At 42.4% G+C, this 18,418-nt stretch overlaps 2 protein-coding genes across 4 annotated transcripts; both read left to right on the top strand.

Moving 5' to 3' along the window:
* The first annotated feature begins 1,401 nt into the window (after nucleotides 1-1,401).
* On the top strand, nucleotides 1,402-4,123 carry LOC116194099 (transcription activator GLK1). 3 transcript variants are annotated; one of them, XM_031522816.1, is made up of 6 exons: nucleotides 1,403-2,109; nucleotides 2,517-2,657; nucleotides 2,737-3,099; nucleotides 3,213-3,287; nucleotides 3,486-3,605; nucleotides 3,695-4,123. In XM_031522816.1, the coding sequence occupies exons 1-6, from the start codon at nucleotides 1,642-1,644 to the stop codon at nucleotides 3,845-3,847; spliced, it is 1,320 nt and encodes a 439-aa protein (XP_031378676.1). In that variant the 5' UTR covers nucleotides 1,403-1,641; the 3' UTR covers nucleotides 3,848-4,123. The 3 variants fall into 3 exon arrangements, with proteins under 3 accessions (XP_031378678.1, XP_031378676.1, XP_031378677.1); XM_031522817.1 differs by having other exon boundaries at nucleotides 3,213-3,269; XM_031522818.1 differs by lacking the exon at nucleotides 3,213-3,287 and having other exon boundaries at nucleotides 1,402-2,109.
* A 741-nt stretch (nucleotides 4,124-4,864) lies between these two features.
* LOC116196568 (26S proteasome non-ATPase regulatory subunit 2 homolog A) lies at nucleotides 4,865-11,944 on the top strand. Its single transcript, XM_031526356.1, has 24 exons — nucleotides 4,865-5,180; nucleotides 5,508-5,608; nucleotides 5,878-5,998; nucleotides 6,083-6,142; nucleotides 6,432-6,542; nucleotides 6,857-6,922; nucleotides 7,116-7,154; nucleotides 7,262-7,344; nucleotides 7,521-7,635; nucleotides 7,868-7,942; nucleotides 8,066-8,224; nucleotides 8,505-8,612; nucleotides 8,686-8,793; nucleotides 8,898-9,038; nucleotides 9,119-9,223; nucleotides 9,498-9,716; nucleotides 9,854-9,967; nucleotides 10,051-10,266; nucleotides 10,501-10,560; nucleotides 10,645-10,758; nucleotides 10,845-10,930; nucleotides 11,023-11,131; nucleotides 11,219-11,397; nucleotides 11,500-11,944. Exons 1-24 carry the CDS (start codon nucleotides 5,070-5,072, stop codon nucleotides 11,573-11,575), a joined length of 2,676 nt encoding a protein of 891 aa, XP_031382216.1. The 5' UTR covers nucleotides 4,865-5,069; the 3' UTR covers nucleotides 11,576-11,944.
* Nucleotides 11,945-18,418: the final 6,474 nt, after the last annotated feature.

Below are 18,418 nucleotides of genomic sequence, written 5' to 3' on the forward strand. Positions count from 1 at the left end.
CAGAGCCGAATTCTGCTCAACAGGGGCAGCGCGCAGCTGGAGATCAAACCTCGATCGGGACGTCAAACGAACTCCGATTGGGACGAAATTTTGACAGCAGCTTCACAACACGTGGGGCTAACTTCTGAACGGTCAGAATTTCTATTCGAGCTCTGTAGGTGCTGTTTCAGCTGATTTTGTGAACCACCCGGTGTGGGTGACGAATTTAGTATTTGGGTGATCCAAGAGAGTATTTCTCTTGAGTTTGGTGATCCAAGGGTTTACCCTTGATGAAAGACATTGTATAACCTTCATAGTGGATCGTTGATTCGGAGTTGGTCCCGTGGTTTTTCCCCACATTGGGGTTTTCCACGTAAAATTCTTGGTGTTGTTTTACTTTACTGCTTGTTGGTTGATTTGATTAGTTCCTATCTCGATTACACTAGAAGGGGAGGAAGATTAATCGCTGCGTTATTGTTTGGTTGAGTACATCCCTATCCCCAACACATATGATATCGACTTAGTTGCCGTGCCAGATCAGTCCACTTTCAATCCTACCCACATGGCATCTCTTCTTCCATCTCTATCTTTACCATCCTTTCAATACTGATCGATAAATAGATATGTACGAAGAGAAAATTAATGAAGCTCACGAGTAGTTTTCATTATTATTTTCAACAAGACCTTTCAAAAAAAATGACATCCACATACATTTAAAATTGTCTTGGAAAATAATGTCGTAACTCATAATTGGAGTGTGGCAATGAAAGCACCCAAAGATATGACAAAAACAAGCAAACAAATAATCCAAACTCGAAGACAGAGAAAATATAAAAAGTTTGTGGTGGAGAACCATTCTCATTTTCAAGATTTTAATACATATTTTTATTCGGAAAAATATTTATATATAATTTTTTTGGGGTAAACATATTTATTTATAGATAAGTTAACGTATGAATCACAAAAAGGGTTGCGGTCCCCCCAGAAATCTATGTCAAAATCCTAACGTACCACACGCCAATCATAAATTCAAATAAAATATCATTGCTAGAAGATTATTGTTTTGGAAACCATTTATGTAATTGCATTGGACTCGAGGGTAGGTGCCATGCATGATTGTAGAAAAATGAACACAAGATTTCGAATACGGCGATCTGAGTTGAATTTTAAAATTAAGAGATAATGACGGTAATTTCATTTCAAAGTGATAATACGTTGAAATACATTTTAAAAAGGCTCACAGGCCAAGGAAGCAAAGAGACATCGATGAAGTTTCACTCAAAACAATCAAATCTAAAACGTCTTAGTGTAACGTGTATCAATAGATTCAAAATACAGACATAATTCACGAATCATTCGAGATTAATTTTGTTTTTTCCTTGGAGTTTATAAAAGTCTGGAGGAGTCACACCAACAGAAGGAACAAAAACAGCACCAGTGACGCATCCGACACTGATTTGTGTCGACCGCCCAGCTGCTCTACTCTCTCTTTCCATCACCGTTTGCATCCAAATACCAATACCATTAACACCCTAAAGTGATGCCCAACTTTAAGGAACGAAAGCGTACAACTGTCTAACCGAAACTAGAGAGCTCGTCACCATCTCCAGATTTTATGTCCGTAATTAGTTATTCAATTTTCGAGAATTCGGGATTGGATTGATGCTCGCTCTGTCACCCCCGAGGAGCAGAGAAGATGGGAAAGACACGCTGGATTTTCCGGCGGGCTCTGCCGACCATCATCAGTTCATCGACTTTGGAGACGGGAACTTGCTCGACTGCATTGATTTCGACGACCTGTTCACGGATATCGAGGTTGATGGGGCGGAGTTCCTGCCTGATTTGGAGATGGTGGACCCCGATAATATCGGGGAGTTCTCACCTACGAGCGGCGGTGAGGAGTCGGAGGTCATGAATGTTTCTGAGGTTCTTGACAGGACGGAGAATGGTGCTTCGGTGAATGATGAAAATGAAGAAGAAGATAAGTCAGCGAGCGAGAGGGATGAGCCGGGTAAGGTCGACCAGAGCACGGCTAAGGGGACGGATAAAGGAGGACGAAGGGTAGGTAGGAAGTCATCATCATCAGTTCAATCGAAGAACAATCCTCCTCAAGGGAAGAGAAAGGTCAAGGTAACTAATACCTCTACATATATATAATTCAATGCTGCCAATCCTGCAAAATGATTGATTAGTACTACTCTAGGAGGACAACATGCATCATAGAGCAATCGCGAATCAATCTAGCTAAGAAGACATTCTCTTTCATGTTTAGTGTTTGTCAGGGTTCTATGTACTTCATGAATTATTGCATTGCGATTCGCGAGTACATGGATACAAACATGGAGCCGGTGGCTACAGTTAGATTATCTGTTCACGCCCTTTAAAGTGATGGAGATCAGTTCTAGTCGTTCGGGATCGGGACAGTATTGATTTTGCTTAGATTGAGATTCACGGACCGATGAGTGGTTCATTGTTCCCTATCGAGGATTTTTTTTTTCTTTCCCCCGTTAATGTTCATGGTTTTGTGTGATTTGAAGGTGGACTGGACACCGGAGCTGCATCGGAAATTCGTGCAAGCAGTGGAACAGCTGGGGTTAGACAAGGCAGTCCCTTCCAAGATTTTAGAAATCATGGGAATGGATTGTCTCACTCGCCACAACATTGCCAGTCACCTTCAAGTAAGCATCCTGTTCAGGTTGGTAATATATCGATCGCATGATCAACAGAAGACTAATTGTAGTTGGGTGGCTGCTGCAGAAATACCGGTCCCATCGGAAGCATCTGCTGGCTCGGGAAGTGGAGGCAGCAAGCTGGAGTCGCCAGGGGCGGATGATGTACGGTGGAGGAAAGATGGAGCCGAGTCCATTGCTGATCAGTGGGCCTACCATGGGTTTCCCTCCTCCTGTGATCCCACTGCCTGTGCAGCCACAGTTCAGGCCTTTGCACGTGTGGGGCCATCCAACCGCCGATCAGGCGTGGCCAAAACATCCTGTCCACCAGCTCCCAGCAGCACTGCCTTCAACGCCCGCTTGGCCAGCAGTTGGCCCACCTTATTCTCCGATACCACCGCTGGCGCCACCTATGGGTCCCAGTGCATACTGGCATCCTCACCACCACCAGGTAATTAAGCGTTCTATCGTATGATGGAAACTACGTTTGAGGTTCATGATTTCTGTTTACATGTTCAGATAACAAAAAAAGCTCTTTGTAATGATATTGATTACTTGGTTCAGGTTTTAAATACTTGTACAGCTGGAACACCGTATCTTCCACAACCACGCGCATTTACGGTAGAGCATATTGATTCGGTCCGTATTTACGGATACGACAACTGCTTACAATGTTAGCTAGAGCATACTTAACTGTTTGTTATGGGGTCGATGTCTGTAGATTAATTAGTATTCTAGCATGTCTACCGATTTAATATCATACATAACAAGACTATGTATTCGATATACAATGCGAACTTGTCTCGGGTGAAACCTTCCATTTTAATGTTCATGCAGGGATTGATGACGGCTCCGCCTGTCTCCGGTATTCCACCCAAAGCTATGTATAAAGAAGACCCAGGCATTGGAGTCCCGTCTGGCCAGTCAGGGCCCCAACCTCCCCCGGACTTTCATCCCGTGAATATCCTGCCTTAATTTGATCATCACAGTTTTCTGGTCTAGCCTACACTTCAACATTAATTAGTGTGTTTGTGATTTGTCTGCAGTCGGGAGAGACGATAGATGCAGCCATAGGTGATGCTTTAAAGAAGCCGTGGCAGCCGCTTCCTCTGGGACTGAAGCCTCCCTCCCTTGATGGCGTGTTAACGGAGCTCCACCGTGAAGGCATTCCTGATATCCCACCGTCATCGCCCTCTTGATGGTGTGTGGCTAACGCCCTTTCTCTTCCCTTCATCCCTTCTTCGAGGAGATGGCAGTTTCTCTATTGACGGCGTTTTCAGGATAACAGAGACTGCTATAACAAAAATTTGACGACAATTCTGGTTACTTCGTACGTGAGATGTATCTACAACGAAGCCTAATTTCCCGCTGATAACCATCCATGCTTCTTTCTGTAAATCTGTAACTCTCTTTGCCAGACAATAACACTGAAATGTGGATCTACAAACAGAAATGAATGGACATTTTTGGTGCGATTTTTTTTGTTTTTTTACATAATCACGCAGTGTGAAGGCTGCGATACTAAAACATGGGCTGTAACAGCGATAATGCCATGCGTCGTTATCTGCTCTAATCGAGTTGGGTCGGCCCGCTAAAAGATAAAGCTTTCTCGGAGTAGATTTTCTATGTTCATAAGGATTTGAATCCGAGACAGTGTCGAACCGCTTGAATAACCCACATCGATTATCTCAAGACCATCCTTGATCCCTCATAATTCAGCTATAACGTGGAGCTGCCAAAATTACGAGCAAACCCATAAAAATCCACCAGCCATCTTCATCTTGAATAAGACCACCAACACTTGAAAAACCGGGGTTTCCATTACAAGCACCATCTTGATCCGACCAATCGAAGGCTGAATCCACCCGATCCATCTCCACTCCCAAACCGGTTTTCAAAAAATGCTTATGCTTAGACCCACGAGCTTCCATTATAATTGAAAAAAAATGCTTCTGGTTTACAGATACGTGTATGGAGGCACGTTGGAAAGTATTGCCCTGCATGGGCCATTCTCGGCATCGCACCGGAACTTCGGATCGACTCAATTTTCAATTAATGGGCCCCAACCTAATTCCATCTAATGGGCCTGTTTCGGCCCGAGTTCCACTTTATGGGCTTCATTTGGAGAACGGGCCGGGGCCAGCTGAGTCTTCACTGTAAAAGCCCAGACAATTAACAGGATCTGTGGTGGAGTTGAGAGAGAGAGAGAGAGAGAGAGAGAGAGAGGGATAGAGTATCGAGACCTGGCTTGCTCTGCAGGAAACCCACTGCTCGTCAATTAGGCCGAGCATTTTCTCAGAAATTTGAGAGCTTCTCTCCTTTTCTTCATCAAGCCTCCGTCTCTGCTCGTCTTTAGGGCTTCTTCCCTTCCCACTTACTCACTCGAGTGACTATCGGGTTCCGATCCGTGGTGAGATCAGCATGGCGCCTGCTCCGAACAGCTCCGGCGGCAACGCCCCTCGCGAGGAGGCCTCCCTCAAGGTCCCGGTCAAGGACCCTAAGAAGAAAGACGAGAAGAAAGATGAGGATTTGGTGAGCTTCTTAGCTTCCGTTAAGCTTTTCTTTTTCCTTTTACTGAACTTGGATAATTGGTACCTAGAACACAAGAAGCTAGGAGAACACGAGTTCGGTTAGGGCACTTCGTGCTGTGTCTGTTGTTTTTGCTGCCGGAGATGATTGGAATAGGGCGAATCCAGCTGAAGTGAAGGAGAAAGACACGACGCAGCTTCACTCTCTTAAATGATGCCTATAGACTCGATGCTTAGTGCCGAGCCCAAGTAGTTGAATATAATTAATAAAGAAACTTATCTGCGGTCTGGGTAGGGTAATTGATTAAGCATGTACCAAATGCTTTTGCAGTCAGAGGAGGATTTGGCCTTGAAGCAGCAGCTGGAGTTGTATGTGGAACGAGTTCAGGATCCCGATCCGGGGTTGCAGAAGGCTGCTCTTGAAAGCATGAGGTACCTTCATTGTCTAATTACTTTGATACTCCTGTGGATGATTTGCGTACATTTCGATTACATGAATAACGAGTGTGCTTGCAAATTTTGCATGTTTAGCAGTTTGGAGATCAACTAATGAATAGAGCCCTCGCAAAATATTAAGTAGTAAAATTATGCCTTTTCCTATCTTACCCTAATTTTGGATGCGAAATCTAGCTGTAGGACTTGGCCATTCTTCTTTTTCTCCCCTATTTTTATTCTGAAAGTGAATAAATTGTATTTTGCAGGCACGAAATTCGAACCTCAACCAGTTCAATGACATCTGTTCCAAAGCCATTGAAGTTTCTTCGTCCTCATTATGGAACTTTAAAAGCATACTATGAAACAATGGCTGAATCAGATCTAAAGGTATGGTATCATATATATGACGGGACATTATTTATTTACATACTTGATACTGGTATAAATCTTATAATTGGGTTATGCTTGCAGAGATACCTTGCTGACATACTCTCAGTTTTGGCATTGACCATGTCTGCAGAGGGAGAGCGGGTAATATTTTGTTCAATATTTACTTAATCTGTCGTCAATCATCATTCGGTGCTTAGTGTTCCTTTTCATGTCTCTGCTATTGCTTTCATGGCTTTACTGGTGGTTTTTATTTTTGGATAAGCACTTTTCTGGTAGTTAATGTCATGTAGTTAGCATATTATCTTTAAACACAGTATTACTTTATATATTTGTCTCTATTTATGAAGATGTTCCTGTATTCTAAACTTTAAAATAGGCCACAAATGCCTACTAACATTTTTGGATTGTCGAATGTGTAAATTCTTTTCAGGAGAGCTTAAAGTACAGGCTGTTGGGTTCAGAAGGTGATATTGGATCTTGGGGCCATGAGTATGTAAGGAATCTAGCAGGAGAAATTGCACAAGAGTATTCTAAGCGACAGGTAAGCTACTCTTCACTGTAAAGGATCCTTTTATTATCTGAGTGGTAATGCAACAAGGTCAGTAATACTATCCCGCAGTAGGAGGTTCTGAATCTTTCTTTTGATTGCTAGTCTAATAAATTGTGGGAAGGAAAAAAGCATCTATTGTGAATGAAAGATAGGCTGTTTTCGCAGCGTGGGCATTCATCTTTTTATTTTCTTTTAGCGTGAGGTTTTTTATATGAGAGCTGTGGCTGAGCTACTGTAATCAGTTTTTCACTTGCTCTTAAGATGTTGGAGTTTGGATTTTGATAATGATTTCTCTGCCATTATAGAGTGAAGAGGCTCCAATTGATGATCTGATGGAGCTGGTGCAACAAATTGTGGCTTTCCATATGAAGGTATGTCGGATTTCACCAAATCTTGTGAGAGAAGTGAATGGATGAATCCTGGTAGAGGCAGGACCTTATATGTAAAATTTTACCTAAATAAACGATGGTAGAAGAATATAAGATAATGGGTAAAATAGTATGCAATTTCCAATTTACTTTTCCCTTAGTTCTAGTGTTCTGAATTTTTCATGTCTTGCTGCAGCACAATGCTGAACCCGAAGCTGTTGATCTTTTAATGGAGGTAATTTGCTTCAGTTTCTTCTAATTTATATTCGATAAGTCATTTTCTGTTAGGTTGATGTGCAGGAGTGCTTGATAGTTGTTTATATATTATGCATATTATTACAGGTTGAGGACCTTGATATGCTAATGGAGCATGTGGACAGTACAAACTTTAAGAGAACTTGTCTGTACCTCACCAGTGCTGCAAGGTAATTACCTTATCAATTTCAAGGTTTTAGATCTGGAAGCCAGATTTGGAGTGGAGAAAAAGATCAGTGTACAATGATTAATATGAGATGACAATGACACATATTGTTGCTTTTAAATTTCAATTATACGTATAGAAATTACAAATATTGATGCTTTCAAATTTCATTTATTGCAGATACCTTCCTGGACCTGATGATGTCTCCGTTTTAGATATAGCTTATATGATATATCGCAAGTTTGAAGAATATGCCAATGCCCTGCAGATTGCACTTTTCCTGGATAACATGCAGGTGGCCACGTAGTCTGAGCCTTTAAAATTACAATATGATTCTTTTCCTTTTCTTTTCTTGATTATGAATTGTCATTTGTAAGAGGTTGAGCTCTCTGTGGCTTGATCATTGCGTATTTCCAATTTGAAGTTTTGGGTGTTGCAATCCGCTTCTAGAGAATACGTGTTGGATATCTTAAACGTATTCCCACTCTTGATGATTTGGTCTAATACTCAAAAGTATATTTTTGCAGTATGTGAAGCAGGTGTTTACATCCTGTGACGATTTGCTCCGGAAGAAGCAATTCTGCTACATCCTTGCTAGACATGTGAGTTTTGTGTATTCAATAGATATGGAAATTTCTTTTTTATTGAAATTGGTAAAAGGGCCATTTTTTATGTTAGTTATTACATATGATTCTCTATTTCTTTTTAAAAATTTCTGTCTGCAGGGTATCACCTTTGAGCTCAATGAAGGGATGGTTTCAGATGATGGCGATAGGGAGGCATTGCAAGAGATCATCAATAATTCTAAATTGAGTGAAGGTTATCTTACTCTTGCTCGTGATATAGAGGTTATGGAGCCCAAATCTCCTGAAGATATTTACAAGGTTCGATCAGATCCTTAGTAACCTTTCTATTTTCCCCCTGGAGCGCCAGAAGGATTTATGGGAGTTTGTTTGCACGTATTGCTAATATATTTAGTAGATGTGGCAACACTTAATATAGAGATAACATCATATTTATTAGTTTTGTTCGTTAAATTTTACTTCAAAATGTAAGGGTTTTGCGTGCTGCTTAAGTTGAAACTACCAAGTATGATTACTGGTGGGCTCATATTCTTGTGGCCAATGGAATAATTGACTTTAAAAATTATTGGATGATTAACAGGCGCACTTGCTTGACGGCCGGGCTAGTGCTAGTGCAAGTGTTGATTCTGCGAGACAAAATCTGGCTGCTACATTTGTAAATGCATTTGTGAATGCTGGCTTTGGGCAGGTATAATCTTAATGGCTGTTTCTTCAACATTGTCACGTTTTGTGAGTCGTCAGACTTACATTTTTTTCTGCAGGATAAATTAATGACAGTACAATCAGACTCCTCATCGAGTGGTGGGTCTTCAGCAAACTGGCTTTTCAAAAATAAGGAACATGGGAAGGCTAGTGCTGCTGCTAGTCTGGTATGTATTCCTTCATTGACCTATTTTCCAATAAATAATTTCAAAAATTAGATCTTTATGTTTTTCGGGCACAGTTCAGATACTTATTAATCCTCCTTGGACAGGGAATGATTTTGCTTTGGGATGTTGACTCTGGGCTAGCTCAACTCGATAAGTACTTCCACGGTACAGATATGCAAGTCCTTGCTGGTGCCCTATTGGGTGTTGGGATAGTCAATTGCAATATCAAGAATGAATGTGATCCAGTGAGTTACTTTGGCTTTTGTCTGCTCGTAAATTTATAATAGACCATTCTTGTTTGTAAATCTTACTTTAATTTTCCCAGGCACTTGCACTGTTAGGTGATTATGTGGATAGAGAAGATGCATCTGTTCGGATTGGTGCAATAATGGGCCTGGGACTTGCATATGCTGGTGCTCAAAATAATGAGGTTTGTTACCATAGGATCTGTAAACTTGTCTCTGTCTAAAGTTATAGCATTCATTATCAACCTTAACCAAACACATTTGTGATCAATAAATCTCCTACCATCCTCTCTCTCCCTCTTTTCCTTGCAATCGTGTTTTTTTTTACCAACTTGCGAGCTCTAAATCCATTAACTTGTAAGAAACAAATCTCAGTTTCTCAAGTTGGTAGATGTTGGCATGGAATATGTTCTGATAGTTTCCTACTCTGTTTTGTTTATTCCTGAAACTTCATTTCAGGTACGTGCCAAATTGTCTCCAATCCTTGATGGAAAAGCATCCCTGGATGTCGTTGCATTCACTGCCATCTCTCTGGGCTTGATATACGTCGGTTCCTGCAATGAAGAGGTGGCTAATTCAATAATATTTGCCCTAATGGATCGTAGCGAGTCAGAACTTGGAGAACCTCTGGCTCGTCTTCTGCCTCTAGGTCTTGGCCTCCTGTATCTTGGCAAGCAGGTAATCCTATTGAGACTATTCAACTAATTTTGTATAGGAACTTCCTGGGAGTGATGCAATAATGCAAATAGTTTTTCAAGTACAATTTGACAATGTCTCATGATGATAGTTTTGGGACCTTTTTGGCCATCTGACAGGATGCTGTTGAAGCCACAGCTGAAGTTTCAAAGACATTCAATGAAAAGATCCGAAAGCATTGTGATATGACCTTGCTGTCCTGTGCCTATGCTGGAACAGGAAATGTTCTTAAGGTATCCTATCCTGAGGGAAGAAAATTCACTATGAAAGGAGATTCCTGAACCCAAAAGTGAACTAATGAGCCTTTTTCTATCAGGTCCAAAATTTACTGGGACATTGTGCACAACATCTTGATAAAGGGGAAACTCACCAAGGACCTGCTGTCCTTGGGATTGCCATGGTGGCAATGGCTGAAGAACTAGGCCTTGAGATGGCAATTCGTTCGTTGGAACACCTCCTGCAGTATGGAGAACAAAACATCCGCCGTGCAGTTCCTCTGGCTCTCGGGCTTCTCTGTATTTCAAATCCTAAGGTAGGTGACTATCTCAAGGAGCATGGACTGAGCTCATAGGAGAATGGTTAAGAAATGTCCTGGCAATGTTTGCATTGAACTAAGAATTCTGCAAAGACTGTATATTGAAGTTTGAGATTCCTTTTGATTTCTTAGAGAAGTTTCCATCTGCTGACTGTCACTGAGATATATTTAAGTTTCTTATATTTCTTATGCTCCTGTTCTTATAGCTTATTGCTTGTATGTCCTTGCTAGGTCAATGTTATGGATACATTAAGCAGGCTTAGCCATGACACAGATTCAGAAGTGGCCATGGTAAGTTGATGGAGATTACCATTTTGTTATTACTTTTATCTCATCTCGCATTGGTTTTGCTTATATGTTTTATGGATTTTACAGGCGGCAGTAATTTCTTTGGGTTTGATCGGCGGGGGAACCAACAATGCCCGAATTGCTGGGATGCTTCGCAACCTCTCAAGCTATTACTATAAGGATGCGAGCCTCCTATTCTGCGTATGTTGTAAAAAACAAACACTGTTCAATCTTTATAAGTTGGCTGAGCCTTTTCTCATGTCATTTTTTGATGAATGTTTCTGCAGGTACGAATTGCCCAGGGTCTCGTGCACCTGGGTAAGGGATTGTTGACTCTCAATCCTTACCATTCGGAGCGATTCTTGCTCTCACCGTAAGTCAAGATGTTTGATTTCCAAGTAATTCGTACTTATCCTGATGATATTGCTATGAATGATTAAGATAGGGTGCATTCAAATTCTGCAGGACGGCGCTTGCTGGTATAGTGACAATGCTATACGCATGCCTCGACATGAAAGCTATCATCTTGCAGAAATATCATTATGTCCTCTACTTCTTGGTTCTGGCAATGCAGGTTAGTCTTTAAGAAAGAGAAATCCAGAGTTTTACTTAATTATTAATGCCATCTGATGGGAGTTTCGCCTCCAATGTGCTATTACAGCCCAGGATGTTGATGACTGTGGATGAAAATTTGAGACCCTTGTCAGTGCCTGTACGGGTGGGTCAAGCTGTGGATGTTGTCGGGCAGGCTGGTCGCCCCAAGACAATCACGGGTTTCCAGACGCACTCGACCCCTGTCCTTCTGGCTGCTGGTGATAGGGCTGAATTGGCTACCGAGAAGTATTACAACTTCCCATTTTGCATAAATAATCTGATAGTAAAACCAATCTACTTTTATCTGTTTCGCTCATGTCTTAAGAGGGGCTGAATTTCTGGTTGCAGGTACATCCCACTGTCTCCCATTCTCGAAGGTTTTGTCATCTTAAAGGAGAACCCAGAATACACAGAAGATCGCTAAGCCAGTTCCATCTTGACGCCAAATTCTGAATGGCCAAGGGAGTCGAGCTTCAAGTGAGTCGAACCTCGTCGTCTTTCCATCTTGGAGAAAGACCACTGATTCCCTGGTAGTGCAGTTTGAAGTGATTCTCTGACACTAGGGGCTCCTATAAAAGCTGGTTAATTCATTCGGTGGGGTTCGGTTTTTTGAGTGAGGCATTTTCTGTTTGAACACGATAGGGAAAAGGAAACAGAACCGCCCAGGTTTGTCGTAGTAGCTTTTGATATATGACGAGCGACTGGTTTATAAGTGAAAGAAATGTCTGATTTTTCTGTACTTGCCAGTGCAGTCAGTACGAGGAGCAAAAGTCCTTGCTTATTCATGTTTATAGTCGCACTTGCTGCTTCTCTCTCTCTCTCTCTCTCTGCCTTTTCTGGTAATATGGTAAACGTTTGGAAGAATGGATGGATATCTCAATTGATAGGCTGACGAATCAGAACTGGGTAAGAAAGAAGGGTAGAGGGTAGAACCAATTAAACTCACTCGATAAGATGACTCGCTACGAGTAAGAAAAGTCGTTTTGATTCGCCACACTCAAGGATGAACGATAAGAATCGGGGTTTTCGTCACTAAACAATGAACTTGTTTAGATAATAAAAGATAAGAAACGCTCTAAGTAATTTCATTCAAAAATTCATTAAATTCTGTGTTTTTCTCTTACAATAAGGTGCATATTTATATAGAGAGAATACACCTCCATTGACTCTAGAATAGGAAACTGACACCTAATAATATAGGAAACTGATATCTGATATCCTCTAGACTACTTTCCTAAAATAGAATAACGCAATAATCTGAAATGGGAAACTTAAGATTGCTGACTCAATCTAATATAGGAAATAATATCTAATTAAGGGAAACTATATCATAAAAATATTATCTTCTCGTAACAGCTGAAGTCTTTTAAAATATGGGCCATCACTTCGGGCTGGACTCCTCGTCTCCTATTTCCAAGCACTTAAGTAAGGTAAAGGGCCCGGGGAGAGTTGCAACAAGCTTCTTGGCCATGGAACGAGTGATAGGACCCGACCTAGATATGGCCTCGTCTTGGACTGCATTCTTGGGCACATCATCCCCTCCCGGTTCGGAAGGATTTGCCCTCAAATCCATATCTTCTTCATCTTCAAAATACGGAGATAGGTCCCTCACATTGAAGGTTGCTGAAACATTATAATCATCGGACAACTCAATCTTGTAGGCATTGTCGTTAACCTTCTCCTTGACAAGAAATGGACCCTCAACCCGCGGCATCAGCTTACTCTTTCTCTTACTTGGAAACCTCTCCTTACGAAGGTGAATCCAAACAAGATCACCTGGATTGAAATGAATTGGCTTCCTTCCTTTATTCGCGCCCTGAGCATAAGCTGCGTTTTTCTTCTCAATCTGCTTCTTCACTTGCTCATGCAAAGCTTTGATCTGCTCGGCCCGTTTCTTGCCATCGAAACACAATCTTGAACTGGTTGGTAAGGGTGCCAAATCAAGGGGTGTAATAGGATTGAAGTCATAAACCACTTCGAAAGGAGTCTTCCTAGTAGTGCTATGGATGCTCCGATTATAAGAGAATTCAACTAGTGCAAGGCAAGTATCCCAACTCTTCAAGTTTTTACTCACAGCAGCTCGAATCAAAGAGGAGAGAGTACGATTTACCACTTCTGTTTGACCATCAGTTTGCGGATGACATGCCGTACTGAATAGCAATTTAGTTCCAAGCTTCGCCCATAAGGTCTTCCAAAAGTAACTTAGGAACTTAGGGTCCCGATCAGACACAATGCTCATAGGAATACCATGCATCCTCACCACTTCTTTGAAGAACAAATTAGCAACATGGGCAGCATCATCGGACTTGTGACATGGAATGAAATGAGCCATCTTAGAGAAGCGATCAACTACTACCAGAATCGAGTCTTTGCCCCTCTGAGTCCTTGGTAAGCCAAGTACGAAATCCATACTTAGATCAATCCATGGCTGGTCCGGTACTGGCATAGGCATATATAGGCCATGGGGAGCCTCCTTGCTTTTTGCCTTCTTGCAAGTAATACACCGTTCAATAATCCGATGCACGTCGCGAATCATTTTTGGCCAGTAGAAATGCTCCTTGACCATCTCAAGAGTCTTCTTCTCTCCGAAATGGCCGGCTAAACCACCAGCATGTGCCTCTCGCACTAATAACTCACGAACGGATCCACTCGGAATGCAAAGCTTGCCAAGCTTATACAAGTATCCATCATGCAGGTAATACCCATCAACGACGCCCTTATCGCAAGCCAAACGAATTGGGGAAAAATAGGGATCATCCACATACTGACTCTTAATCAGTTCAAACCCCAGCAGCCTAGCATTCATGAGTGAAATCAATGCATACCTTCGAGATAGGGCATCAGCCACGACGTTAATATTTCCTTGTTTGTACTTGATGACATAAGGAAATATCTCCAAGTATTCCACCCATTTGGCATGCCTTCGATTCAGCTTATTTTGTCCCTTCAAATGCTTTAGGGACTCGTGATCGGTGTGAATGATAAACTCCTTGGGAAGTAAGTAGTGTTCCCACGTCTCAAGAGCCCGGATCAGAACATAAAACTTCTTATCGTACGTCGAGTAGTTCAGACTCGCACCACTTAGCTTCTCACTGAAATAAGCTATTGGGCGTTTGTCTTGCATAAGAACAGCTCCAATTCCAACTCCTGATGCATCACATTCGATTTCAAACGTCTTGGAAAAGTCAGGTAGGGCTAAGATAGGAGCTGCACACAGCTTCTCCTTGATGATCTCAAAACTTCGTTGGGCTGATTCACTCCACTTAAACTCGGTACCCTTCTTCATACATTCAGTTAATGGAGCAAGTATAGTGCTGAAATTCTTTACAAATCTCCTATAAAAGGATGCCAAGCCATGGAAACTCCTCACCTCGGATGCGGTAGTGGGAGTGGGCCATTCCCGAATAGCCTTGACCTTTTCTTCGTCCACCTCGACGCCTTGCTGAGAGATAACAAAGCCAAGAAAGACGACTTTGTCCTGGCAGAATCGACACTTCTTCATATTGCCATATAACTTCTCTCGTCTCAGAATTTCGAAAACTCTCCTAAGATGCTCAGCATGCTCCTCAAGGGTCTTGCTATAGACCAAAATGTCGTCAAAGTAAACAACGACAAAATGGCCAATGAATTCCCGCAAGACATGGTTCATCAGCCTCATAAATGTGCTAGGAGCATTGGACAGTCCGAATGGCATAACCATCCACTCATATAGACCATGCTTGGTCTTGAAGGCTGTCTTCCACTCATCTCCCTCCTTCATGCGGATTTGATGATATCCACTTTTCAGATCGATCTTTGAAAACACCATCGAACCATTCAACTCGTCAAGCATATCATCTAGTCGAGGAATGGGATAACGATATTTTACTGTAATCTTGTTGATGGCCCGACTGTCGACGCACATTCTCATGGATCCATCCTTCTTGGGCACCAAAAGAGCTGGTACAGAACATGGGCTCATGGACTCCCGTACATAACCCTTCTCAAGCAATTCATTCACTTGTCGTTGCAGCTCTTTCGCCTCATTCGGATTGCAACGATATGCCGGTCGATTAGGCAAAGCCGCTCCAGGAACGAGATCAATTTGATACTCAATCCCCCTACTCGGAGGCAACCCTTCCGGCAACTCCGCAGGAAATACATCAACGAACTCCTTTAAGAGAGCCATGAACCGAGACGGAAGAGAAACCTGCTCTTCAGGTGTGGCTTCCTTCATGAACAGAATGAGAACTAAGTTGAAGTTCAACAAAGTCCTCTCAAGCTCTCCAAGAGTCATCACCAAGCTTTCTTTCTTCGAGCCATTGGCACTCGGACTCTGGTCCTTCTGCACTTGCTGTGGACTAAGCGGTGCTAGGACAATGCTCTTCTCATCTTTGGTGAATGAATAAGTGTTCTTGTATCCATCGTGCAAAGCCCTCCTATCGTACTGCCACGGTCTTCCCAACAGAAGATGGCTTGCACTCATTGGAACCACGTCACATAATACTTCATCTTTATAGGTCTTCCCAATTGAGAATGGAATACAAACTTGCTGAGTGACTCGTACCTCGCCTTGGTCATTCAGCCATCTCAACTTATAGGGGCATGGATGCTTTGTAGTAGCCAGATTCAGCTTCTCCACCAAGGTCGTAGAAGCAACATTGGTGCAACTCCCACTGTCGATGATAACTCCGCACACCTTATTTTGGATGGTGCACCGAGTTCGGAAAAGATTCTCCCGCTGTTCTTCTTCCAGCTTTGCTTCGGAACTCAAGACTCGACGAATCATGAGCATCTCACCCTCATCGGCAAACTCTATAGTCTCTCCCTGCGCACCTCCAGAAACCTCCTCATCCACCCCTTCATCTTCACTCTCGATCTCTTGAGTGCTCTGGATGGTCATCACTCGCCGATTTGGAAATTGGGAAGCTATGTGTCCTAATCCAAGACATTTGAAGCACTTGATGTCTCGACTCCGAACAGGGCGTTGCGGATCAGTGTGCGTCTCCTTTCCCTTTGTCGCCTCAGCTTGAGGCCTTTGAGAGCCTCCTACAACCTTTTGCTGCGCATTCCACTTCGAAAAGGATCCTGAACTAGCAGCCACTGGTTTTGGGTAAAGCACCCGCGATGCATTGAGTTTGCTGCGTTTTCGCTGTTTTTCCACCTTATTGGCCAGCGTAATCACATCTTCCAAAAAGACATAGGGCTGCAACTCCACGATATCCGCAATTTCCTTGTTCAAGCCACCAATAAATCGAGCAATGGTCTGCTCCCGTGGCTCACTCAGTTCGCATCTCATTGACAACATTTCGAACTCCATGACGTAATCTTCAACAGACATACCTCCCTGACAAATACTCTGCAGTTTGAGGAACAAGTCTTGCTTGTAGTACTCGGGCACGAATCTTCTATGCATGATGCGCTTCATCTCCCGCCAACTACGAATCCCATCTTCCCTATCTCTTCTTCGCTGCGCCTTTAAGTTTTCCCACCACAGATTCGCATAATCGGTGAACTCGAGGGCAGCAAGTTGGCACTTCTGGGCTTCGGAGTACTCATAACATTCGAACACCTTATCGACGCGCAGGACCCACTCGAGGTACTCTTCAGGGAAACTCGTACCTTTGAATTGCGGAATCTTTAATTTGAGATTGTTACCGACTCCCCTTTGCTGCCTTCGTGGAACAGGCTGCTCTTCTTCTTCAGGAAGTTCATCCTCCAAGTCAGCTTCATCTTCTACTCGAACATTCCGTCTAGGAACTCGATGTGCACGTTGCGGAGGAGCAGGCGCCACAGCCATTCAATCAAGAGCCTAGATCACCACATTGAGCCGTGCAGAGAGCTCCTCTTGCCCCCGCTGAAGCCCAAGGAACTGGGCTTGCTCGAGTGTGAGTCCCCTCGGAACCTGATGGATGTTTTCCTCATCCATTGTGTTTCCCAGAATAATTCCTCACCAAACACTCGTGTATACACTCCTTCACGTGTTTCACTCGGCCAACAAGAACAGAACCTTAAGCTCTGATACCAAATGATAGGCTCACGAACCAGAACTGGGTAAGAAAGAAGGGTGGAGGGTAGAACCAACTAAACTCACTCGATAAGATGACTCGCCACGAGTAAGAAAAGTCGTTTTGATTCGCCACGCTCAAGGATGAACGATAAAAATCGGGGTTTTCGCCACTAAACAATGAACTTGTTTAGATAAGAAAAGATAAGAAACGCTCTAAGCAATTTCATTCAAAAATTCATCAAATTCTGTGTTCTTCTCTTACAATAAGGTGCATATTTATATAGAGAGAATACACCTCCATTGACTCTAGAATAGGAAACTGACACCTAATAATATAGGAAACTGATATCTGATATCCTCTAGATTACTTTCCTAAAATAGAATAATGCAATAATCTGAAATAGGAAACTTAAGATTGCTGACTCAATCTAATATAGGAAATAATATCTAATTAAGGGAAACTATATCATAGAAATATTATCTTCTCGTAACAGCTGAAGTCTTTTAAAATATGGGCCATCACTTCGGGCTGGACTCCTCGTCTCCTATTTCCAAGCACTTAAGTAAGGTAAAGGGCCCGGGGAGAGTTGCAACAAGCTTCTTGGCCATGGAACGAGTGATAGGACCCGACCTAGATATGGCCTCGTCTTGGACTGCATTCTTGGGCACATCATCAATGTTCTTCGAGGGGTTCTACTGTAGAATATTGACGTAAGAGGTTCTACAGAACTTACAAAAAAGAAAAAAGAAAAAAAAACGGGGGAGGTTCTACAGGCGATCAAGTTTATGAATTGACGACATGATCTTCAGCACGTCAAGACGAACCGATAAAAGGCCTGGCAAACGAATGCGGGACTGTCCTGCTTCCTTTTCCCTCATCTGAGTCTCATGAGTATGTCCGTCCATGGGTAAGCCTGGGTACGTGCTCCCCTCTGCCGGTGAGCTTCACCTTGTCGCTAGACGTAGTTTCTATTCTGAGCTAGTTTTTGGGCTTAATAAAAATCTTGATAATTAATAAATGAGCATATATAATTTCACCACTAGTATAATTTAGAATCTCTTGATCACTAGGTAAGAAAGTATGTCACTGTGTTGTACCCTCTTTAACGTGTGTTGTTTTATTTTATTGGTAGCCATCGGGTGACCAAACTTTGACAGGTACCTTATAATTTGACTGACTCTATATCACCTCATAAAAGTATTGATTAGTTCATACATATACCCGTGTCTGATTTCCTAAGCAAATAGAATACTTTTTATATTGAGGGAAGTTTGATT

Source organism: Punica granatum, chromosome 2, assembly GCF_007655135.1.
Source record: "Punica granatum isolate Tunisia-2019 chromosome 2, ASM765513v2, whole genome shotgun sequence".
NCBI lineage: Eukaryota > Viridiplantae > Streptophyta > Magnoliopsida > Myrtales > Lythraceae > Punica > Punica granatum.